This window comes from Homarus americanus, unplaced genomic scaffold (assembly GCF_018991925.1).
Source record: "Homarus americanus isolate GMGI-L3 unplaced genomic scaffold, GMGI_Hamer_2.0 scaffold25483, whole genome shotgun sequence".
Classification (NCBI taxonomy): domain Eukaryota; kingdom Metazoa; phylum Arthropoda; class Malacostraca; order Decapoda; family Nephropidae; genus Homarus; species Homarus americanus.
In genome coordinates this window covers 6,126,221-6,137,268 of record NW_024726235.1, presented here as the reverse complement: position 1 = coordinate 6,137,268, position 11,048 = coordinate 6,126,221, and the positions used below count along the sequence as shown (strand labels likewise).

Genomic DNA, 11,048 nt, shown 5'->3' with positions numbered 1-11,048 from the left:
AGCCGGGGCCGTATTTATGTTATTTAGGAAACTCAGGATATGAGGTGCTCGTAGCGCGAGGGCCAATCACAGGAGCGGGAGCTTAAGGTGTGAAACGCTCTGTTCCTGAGCTGGAAGTTGAAGGTTGAGACTAGGTCGGCGATCGTACCCCTATGTCCACTGCATAGACCTAGTCTCTCGGCGTAGCTGGCTGTACGCTGATTGGCTGGTAGGCGCGCGGCCGGCGCTCAGTTGGGAGTTATAGGGGAGAGGATCCACTACAGGGTCACTGCCTTATGACCGGACCATTGTGGACACCTACGGTCCCCTAGGGACTTGATCTCACTCTCCTCTACTGTATATATTAGCCTTGTCAAGTATTTCTCCTTAGTCTGTACTCACTCCTGAAGATATGAATTACCCTGTACATGAAAGTGCTTGGGAACTTCGTGTTTTCTTGTTTCCTTGTGGTTATCAGCTCCCCCCACAAGGGGTCACAGCTCAAGATTGAAGAAGCCGCAAGTCCAGAAAACTGTGAAGGCAAACTTTTTCGGAGTGAGGGTTGTAAACTCTTGGAACAATCTACCAGAGTGTTGTGACGGCACCGAGTGTGAGCTCTTTCAAGACCAGACTTGACCAACACTGGAGCGGGTTCAGGTACATTCAGGAGCCGGTGCATGCCCAGTATTTGCCAACAGTGCGTGACAGAGATGTGACTGATTTCCCGGGTGGCTAGCGAGCCAATTTTTTGGTGAAAAAGATAAATGAAAAGGAAAAGTAATCAGAGACGTGACCGATCACCCAAAGGGCTAACAAGCCGATCAGTGGCAAAGAGAATAAAAGTAGAAGTAAAATATACTTGGATCATGCACACCTACAATGATTTACTTGCATATACCTTTATATATATATATATATATATATATATATATATATATATATATATATATATATATATATATATATATATATATATATATATATATATATATATATATATATATATATATATATATATATATATATATATATATATATATATATGTATATATATATACATGTATGCATGTATGTATGTATGCACGTGCGCATGCACGCACACACACACATATATACAGTGGTCCCTTGGTTAACAAACACAATTCGTTCCAGAAGGTCGTTCGTTAACCGAATCCATTGTTTCAATGGGATTTTGGGTAATTGGTTCCAGCTCACCGAAAAGTACATAGAAAGTAGAAAAAAAATGCAGTAAAGTACACTTACTTTGAGGTGTGTATGTAGAAGGCTCCTGGTTGATGATGCTGATGTGAATTTGAAGTGGGAGGTGGAGATGGAGGAGGAGAAGAGAGAAGAGAAGGAAGTTGGGGTGGAGGAGAAGCATTTTACTGCTTCTTGGAAGGCGAGTCACCTTCCATAATTATGTCAGGAACCTCTGGACTAGCAGATTCTCCAACAGGAAACTCCTCTCTCCTTTATGAAGTGGAAGGCTGAGTGGTAGCATCTTTCTCCCGCTGCCTTTTAAAGAAGAAACTGTCAATTTTTGGTTGTGGGGCATTTCTCCTCCTGATCATTAACTGGTTTTTGAAGGAGAGCACTTTGTCCTCAACAGTACACAAAATAGGTTCTGTTGTTTCAACATCAGGGTGCCTTGAAGCCAGTTTCCTGAACATCTTCCAGTTGTGAACAACATCTTTTAAATCTGAAGAAGACATATGGTCATCACTTTCCCTTTCCTCCTCACCACGGTCTGTTTCTAGCATCTCATCCAGTTGCTTCAAATCTTCAGGAATAAGTTCCTGCTCGTGAGACATCACATGCTCTTCAACATCATCCTCCACTTCGAGTCCCATTTACTGACCAATGGACACAATCTCCTTGTCCAACTCCGTTTCTTCCTCAAATCCCTCAAAATCATGGGCTGCTGTTGGCCACAGTGCTTTCCATGCAGAATTCAGGGATCGAATGGAGACTTTTTGCCATGATGACACAATCAATTTTACATCCTCCAGGATGTTATATTGCGTCTTCCAGAACTGTGCCAGTGTTAGATCAGGATCAGTGGAACTTGTCTGATGACACCTTCTGAACATTTTCTTCATGTACAGCTTCTTGAAGTTGCTGATTACATTCTGGTCCATTGGCTGTATGATTGAAGTAGTGTTGGGAGGCAAAAACAACACTTTGACAAAGTCAAATGTAGCCTCCAAAGTGCTGGCAAGTTCAAGGTCATGACCAGGGGCATTATCCAGAAGGAGAAGAGCCTTTAAAGGAAGTTTATTGGTGGTTAAGTAACTCTTCACAGAAGAGCAAAACACCTCAACAGCCCATTCATTAAAGAATTGTCTTGTTACCCTTGCCTTACGGTTGGACTTCCAATAAACTCCAAGTTGTCCTCTTACCACCTTTTGTTGCTTGAACACCCTGGGGTTTTCAGAGTGGTAGACAAGCATAGGCTTCAGTCGGAAATCCCCTGAAACATTGGCACCAAGCAATAGTGAGACGGTCCTTCATGGGTTTATGCCCCAGTAAAGAAGCTTCATCTCTGGTGATGAATGTCCTTCTGGGCATTTTCTTCCAGAACAGCCCGGTTTCATCCACATTGAACACTTGCTGTGGAAGATAATTTTCTTCATCCATCAGTTCCTTATTCTAACCCTAAAGTATAGTTTGTGAAATTAAAAGTTCCAAAATACAGTTCAATAAAAAATGGAGCATTCCAACTGTTCAGGAAGGAATAAAACAAGTGGGCATCTTTGTTACAAAACAAGATCTATTCTTTCATTTCCTTCAATACATTAACAACAGGTTTGCAAGCTGCTAAAATATGATTAAAATTATGTACATACCAAATGAACAATTAAGAAGAAGAGGTAAATTTAGTGGAGGTTATGATTCCTAGGAATGAACAGATGGCGAAATGTTTCTTTCTATCATTACACTTGTAGATAAAAACTGATATTTACTGAATAAAACAAAATATTGGTAATAATGTAAAATATAACAAAAGATATACTAAAAACCATAATAGACATACTTTCCTCAGATAACAAAATATAAATATTACAACCTATTCTTTTGCTTGTGTTAAAAACTCATCTGACTAGACAATTCTGGTTCAACCTCATGGAATGCTTACAAAGCTGCAAAGATATATTACTGTTCTTTGGGAAGATTAAAACTGGAATAAAATATTTTTAAAAGTGATATTTGGCTTCAAACAATATTGTTTATGGTAAGAAAAATACTGTACAGCTAAGGAATATTCACTCACAACAAAAATTTGTACAGTATGCTTTACTAATACAACTTAGCAGGATGAGTGTGTCCTTGAAAATATACTGCTAGCACAAATGATATCTAAATTAAATACTAAATGGAACTGGCAAATCCATACTAATATTTCATAGAATTTTTCCAGCTGTAGAGATAATATCCCACCTTCTACATCATTAAATGAACATATCAATACAAACAGGATTCAGGTATCTGATATCCATTTAAAAAATATAAAACTGGCTGGCAAAACTTTTGCAAACAATCCATATGGTTGGAAATCCAATTTTTTACAGATAGTCCACATAATAGCAAAATCGTGTAATAAACATGGCAGTATAATACAATCAGAAAATATCATGTTGGTAAAAACAGTTGTTCAAAAAATTTTATCACAGGTTTTCTTTGGTAGGTCATCTACTTTTGTTGACTGCAAAACATGTTCTCTTGCAATCTATCTTGTGGTTATCCCAACTATTGATTAAAATAAATGCCACCAGTGATTCTGAGTACAAAGTAAATAATTGCTACAGCCTAAAATATCTCAACAAAATAGTTTGAAATCGACACAAAATCCGATTTCTAGAGGTGTATATTGTCTAATCAAAAGACTATTGAGACATCACAATTAGTGGCCTCACCATTCATATTTCATGAGCAATATTCAACAAGAAATAGCCTTTTTAAATTTACATAATCATTTTATTGTCTATTATGCCAATTTAGTAGATCTTTTGCTTACTATTAAATGTAGAGAGTTCAAGAAAAACAGTAATTAATCACTGAAAAACACTATTTCAACCTCACAATTTGGAATAATTTTATCCACAAGTTTTATTCAGCATTCACTGACAATACAGTATATGAAATCATTCCACATACATAAAACATTTCACGATTGTGAAATAAAGTGCTAAAGATAATTTCACTTTTGTTAAGTATTCTAAAAGAAAAAAATACTGAAGAATTATACCATTATCATAGGTATTGTTTTCATGTTGACATTATACAAAACTAAGATTTCATTTGATATACATTTTCCCCAAATATATCTTTATTGATGGTAAGTATCAAAACTGAATGGCATACTGTATATAAACCCCAAAACTCTAAAGGTTTCAAAATTTGTGTTGTTCTTTTTTGTTTTTTGTTAAAAACAAAACTAAGCATTTTCCTAAGAAACAACTCATTAACTAGGCCATACCAAGGCATCACATGTCATCCTACTGTCTATGACTTTGAAGCACATGTTGAAGTCAAAAATTAATAGGATTCAGAAGCACGTGACTCCACAGTCAAAATAGCGCAGCTTGCAAACTTGCTGATGTCGCTCCTTATTATCCTTGTCCATACAATCGTCTCTCCATTATCTGCCTATATTCTGCTACTTCACATAAATCTTCTTATTCACCTTTGTATGGAATTACTAAAAAGACTCCAATCTGTATCCACTTCCACAATCTGTAGACGAAATTGTACATTCTTGATTAATTTGCCGAGTCTAACACCTTCTTGAAGCACAGATTGTCCTTTCCACTTTTCTCAATAAATCTTTTAATTTCCAAAAATAGTGATTCATGGCTCACATTTATGTTGAAGACTGGAATTATCCCAACACAACCATATAAACGTTTATAACTTTCAGATTTCATCACTGGCCAAACACCATTACTGTTTAGTTTAGACAAACCAGTGATTTTCATCCTGCCAAGTCCACATGTACTTCAATCCACAACTCACACCAGCAAAAACATTTGTTCCCTTAATTCCCACTGGAGAGTGATGGGCTCACTGATACACTCCCAATAAATTCCCTACAGGTAAGGGTTCTTAGGTAAGTAGAAATCGTTTTTCATTCAAAATATTATACCTATCAGGAGCTCCTTGCCCCAATAGCCACACCTCAGTTACAAAAGAATACATACATTATTTTACAATGATGAATGCAGCAATATATTAAGTATCCAGTACACAATCAACCAGATTTATGATTATTCCGGACATCAGATCTTTATGAAGATGCGTGACCTACATTAATTTTATGAACTGTTGATTTTATCACCAGCAATTGTACACATTAACACACCCATGTCTGATGTTCCTAATAATGACAATTCTGGAGGAGTTGCATAACCTGGGATGTGCATTACCCTTTAATAATGCTGCAGACAATAAAGGTTCCAATTACTTTAAATATTTTTACTTCGGTTGTACTCAAAAGGGCATCTAAACCCTACCATATTAAAATTTTATGAAAATGAAAGATGCATGGAGATTTTTTCTGAAAAATTGCCCATTTTCACCAATGTTTTTGAGATATAACAAGACAATCATAATCAACTACAAGTTTTTCAGTGTCATAAACATCTTTAAAATTAGTGCACATTCGATGTTGGTGGGACTATATTGACTTGTCAGCTTCCCAAAGATCATATAAAAAGTTAAGTTACATAGGTGCTCGATTCAAACTGACAGTAATACACAATTTTCAGAAGATGAAATTTTGCAAGAGATTACAACGAACTGGTTAACTTCAAATGACAATGTAAAGGCCAAGGATATTACACAATTAGAAATCAGTTCTACTGATACAGATTTTTCCAGTTTACTGATAAATTTGAAATATATCAGTAACAACTTTAAATAAATTAATTAACAACTATTGTAAATAACTTTCTGGTGTAAGCATGAAATAATCACTTTGGTGATTAAACAACAAGTAAGAGAAACTGTGCCACAGGCATCAATTCCTTCTCTTATTTCCATCACAGAAAGGAATATTGGGCAGTGTTTACTTCCATTTAATCAAGAAATCCAGTTTTCTTGTTTGTGTTCAGTTCTCATAAGTATACCAAAATGTTTGAATGACTGAACATTACACATGACAAAAATGCTTGATACTAACAGCATACAATAAAATTCCTTATAAAATCTACCTAATACTAATGCTTCAATCCCAAAACAATAGTCTATTCTCCTAAACACCTGAGTGGTTTCATTCATTATAATGATTATTGGCCTTAAACATCTAGCAGCCCAAATCCGGATTGAGAGCTTTTAAAATCTCTCTATTATGTGAAGAATAACACCACACAAGTACTTGGTATATTGTATACTGCTTGAGGATCAAGGCATGAAACACTTGCCAAACATTTACGAAGAAGCTGAACCCTGCCCTTCCAGTCACTTCAAGCTTGGATTTTACATCTAAACTGGACGTAAATGACAGCAATGGACGACCGGGCCCTAACTCTGAAGACAAACTTGAGTTCAAATGGACGTAAGTGGAATTTCACTCTTAATGACCCAAAATAAAAAATAAATAAATAAAATAAATCAATAAGTAACAGTTTTCATGAGCTAATTTTTCTCAAGCATGAATTTTGAACTAGGGCTGAGGGGGGGGTTTAGAAATACGTGAAAAGAGTGGCAGTTGTTAAGTGGTGGTGTGATGGACGTTGATACGAGATGCAAGTTGCAGTTCAGAAACTTACTTATTCAAGAATGTTTCATGAGAAAACTGATAATTAGCAATCCCTTAACATACATTGATAAGTACTTAGAACTTCCCCAAGGAAAAACAAAATAAAATAAAATAAATACAAAAAAGCCTAAATAAGCAAATTGATACATACATTAATAGCAGAAAAAATGCAACTTTGGAGAATTTACTTATACTTAATGTACAGTACTCATAAATCTAATATTATATTAAAATTTTTTCCCAAATATGTTTGAAATACATTTTGAAATTATTCAGTGGTATTGCTGCATGCATGTGCTGAAACTGGAAGTGTGTTATATGCTAGTAACAAAGGTAAAACTTGTATATCTTAATGATAAATTTGCAGCCTAAAATACTTTATAGAAACATAAATTGGAATTTTTAAAGTAATGTTGGCAAACTCATCCCAAGCATTAAGATATATAAAAGTTACAATATTCCTGCAAATCCACATCACTATTTTTATTCCTTGATTGCTGATATTACACAAAATTGGACTATAAAAATCCTAGACAAAAATTTTCCAGGAAAATACAGTACATACTAAGACAATTTTAAAATTTCCATAACAAAATACTTTTGCATTACCTAACACAAGATACTTTCCATAAAGTAAATATTCAACAGAGAAACATTAACATACATTATTTCCATATTTCCAAAAATATTAATGCAATAAAGATTCAACTTCAACACAAATATATGAACAAATTTAGCAGAAACTGAATTAATGACATTCCTCCTCATTGCAGACCTACACTCGAACACCAAATTTGTATTGGACGATTTATCCCTGACTGAACTCCCCATAACTTTCATGTAGTTGTACCAATGTGATTTTAAGTGACCTCTGTCTTCAGTAATACCAGTACCAATTCCTAATGTCCTGATTGGAGGTCTTGCATGAAGGTCTGTACATCTCTGACAGTATGAATTCCTGACGAGTTTTACTCTTAGCTATACCTAATTACTAGAACATCTTTCATCAAGATGATAAAGTTACAAGAAGGATTTGCATTATATTTTACCAAAGCACACTTTCAATTTGAGTCATTCAAGCACTGGATTAAAAATGATGAACTTTTCCACTTCCCCCTGGTACATAAAAACATAAACTGTACTGTTTAATCATTAGCTATTTTTTCTGACAATATCTGAAATTTGGCTGGACATTTAATTTCTAAACATATTACGGAGAAAACTTGTTATATGCATTTTCACGAATTGTGGTTCTAAACCCATTGTTCACTGTTTACTCACCAGGAGCAGAGTGAGAGTGTGAGCATATAACAAATCTAAAACATATATGGAAATGAAAATAAAAATGGTGTAATAAGATGGCACCTCCAGAACATGAATCTCAGCTGAGGAGCCATATTATTCATAAACATATAGTAATCTGTCAAAATTATTATTTTTACCCTTCACTCATTCAGCTGGTTGTGTCATTAGGATTTAAGCATGTCTGCAAAGTTTTCTGCATGACATGTAAAGTCTGTACACATGGCAGGTGTGCTGGGATCTTCCAATGCACTATGAATTGGATGTTGAGTCTGACGTGTGACCATTGTCCGTGTATGAAGCTGTTGAATTGCCGTTCACCACAAATGAAGTCCCAAGACCATATAAGTGACCACAGTATTTTGCATCGTCAATCTTGTCTTCAAAGAACATCTTGGGAAAAAAATTAGAAACTAATTTAATTATTAAAGTCTGACAAATTCATGACTGACTGTAATACCTGTTAGAAATAATATTTTACACCTAAGAATAAAAAATTCTCCCCCAAAATACAAGCATCTCATTCTTATAATGTGAATCTGTTTGCAATTTTAACATGCACTATTTGTACAGATGATAAGGAGTAGGGACAATTAGCTGAAAAAAATTAAAAAATATATCAATCATGAAACCAAATTTCTTCTCTGAAATTATATAAGCAACCTGTGCAATACTTGTATATTAAATGTTACATGTCTAATCAGTACAATCAGTTGATATACAGTACACATAATAGTATAAGTTCCTTGAATTTGAATCATATGTTTAAAATCATGTACAACAGTGCCAGTCTTTAATTTTGATAAATTTTGATTGATAACAAATTTCTTGGTCCAATTTCTCAGGAAGGTAAGAAGGATCTGAAACCAATAGCCCTCAAGACTCTTTTAAGTTACCTAGTTTAGCAGGCAAAAGTAACTACTGTAATTCCCATTGATCAGGAAATTCATCACCAACCAAAGTCAGAACAGATGGTCGAACATTATAAAGTTAGATGACTGGATGACACTACACCAACTAATTTAACTGCAGGCAGGTTAATATACTGTACATGTCAAAAGTACTGTTTAAATCACATTTGTTCATTCACAGACAGATTTAGATTCTAGTTCCATCTTGAATGTATCAGACAAGGTAGCCATGGTGATTTTAAGTTTAAAGTGTCTATTCTTCTGGAAGATGAGAGTTTATAAACAAAAATGTAAGCAGGAAGCCTCTGTAAGTCTACAATTTATAATATCCCAACATATTAAGTAAAAAAAATCAGAAAAGAAAACATTCTGAAAGGCTCAAAAGTGAGCATAAGAGAAACCACACAACATTTATCAATAAGAACCACCTAGGAAGAAATGAAGAGTCCCTCAGTGTTTCAAAACACAAACAAAAGCCTTTGAATATAAAGGTCATACCGAAACTGTAGTACAGTAATGAACTATACAGTAGATATAATGTTTTCTTTGTACTGTATTGCATTTTAAGTTTGTAAACATTGAAAGGTTTTTATCAGTAAAAACTATGAACATGCAACATCTGTAATCCCAACTGCAGTACTGTATTGTTTAACTCAATGGCTATGATGGGCCAGTAACTGGCCATCAAAGAAAGTTGTGATGAGCCAGTTTCTGGCTCAATTTCATAGTCGCCGGGTTATGATGTACAGTGAACCCTTGAAGATCCATACTAAAAGGGGGGGACCACCAGTCCAGAAAAGCCAATTGTCTAAATCTTCTGGCGAATGTGCAAAATGTATAAAAACGATAAATAATGATATAAAAAGAAAAGAAAAAAGATAGGTACCGTGTTTTATGACACATTAGATACCCCCCCCATTTTAACAGGGAGTATTTAGGAAGACACGTATGTATTTTCCTCCTGTAGCCACAGTTTTCCGAAAGTAATATATAAAGTACCAGAAAATATGAGGAATAAATAAAAATAAATAATATCAATAAATAAGCTACAACAAAAAATACTGGACTGCCAAATCATTAAATAAAAGCCAAATGAAAATTTGACACAATCGTCATTTGCATATACTCCCTGCTTCACCATAGTAACGAAAACCAGCTGGGACGTCGATTCCCTAGCAAAGCTCCCCCCCTTACACTCTGCCACTGTCCTCCCCTCCGTCACTGAGCCACCTAATTCGTGTGCAAAGAAATCCTTTACGTGTTTGCCCTTAGGACAATTATTTCTTTTACTTTTTTTACAAAATATGTATGTAACTGAGTAAAAATAAATGAAGAAAGTTACGTATATCTACCAGAAAATACGAGTTGAAAAACAATCATAACACCTCACAGCTTGGCCCAATAGCCTGCTGATTACAGTGATGAGTCTAACGTGGCTACAATGCCATGATTAATCACTGTTAAGTAATATTATATCAGTAAACACTAATAATAACGGTAAATCCAGTGAAATATAACAGGGAACAAGGAGAGTTTCAAGAGCAGACAACGCTCTAACTAGCGGTCACTCACTCCTGTTTCCAGGCGTACGAATGAAATACGTATGGGAGAAATAGATAACTTGTAGTCTAATTTGAAAACGATAACATAGCAGTGACAATGCAGGAAAAACATTCGTGTAGCGACCATCGTAAAACTGATCTTAGCCATCACATATAACGGTCAACACCTGCACTGGGAAAAGTTTTCCCAAATCTAAACTATGCGTCTCACTCAGACAGACACTATTGTACATCCCCAGAATGTTTCTGGGTGATGAGGTAAGTTTTCCGAGAGTCAAAGAGAGTCTAAACTGCGCATCTCATCTCGCATGGACAAACACTCCCACTACAATTAGGCCATACGCATCAACAAAAACTATATATGGCTAACAAAAAAGTGAATAAGCTTTTTGCATGCCATCTGTTCTAATTGTCTTAAAGAGATGAATTTGGTACCACAATGATCCCGAACAAATTCTCTACAAGACTCTTTCAATAAAAGATCCTTAAACAAAGTATTTCGACATGATATAATGATGGAGACTCGATTCTTTTATG

The 11,048-nt window shown here is 35.1% G+C and overlaps 1 protein-coding gene across 2 annotated transcripts in view; it reads right to left on the bottom strand.

The window, feature by feature from the left end:
* Positions 1-2,727: 2,727 nt before the first annotated feature.
* LOC121865478 (CCR4-NOT transcription complex subunit 7-like) overlaps positions 2,728-11,048 on the bottom strand; it is an 88,774-nt gene continuing 80,453 nt past the window's right edge. For both annotated transcript variants that reach the window (XM_042364952.1, XM_042364950.1), the window contains exon 7: positions 2,728-8,431. In XM_042364952.1, the coding sequence (XP_042220886.1) occupies positions 8,291-8,431 (141 nt within the window). In that variant the 3' untranslated portion in view covers positions 2,728-8,290. The remainder of the gene's footprint in view (positions 8,432-11,048) is intronic.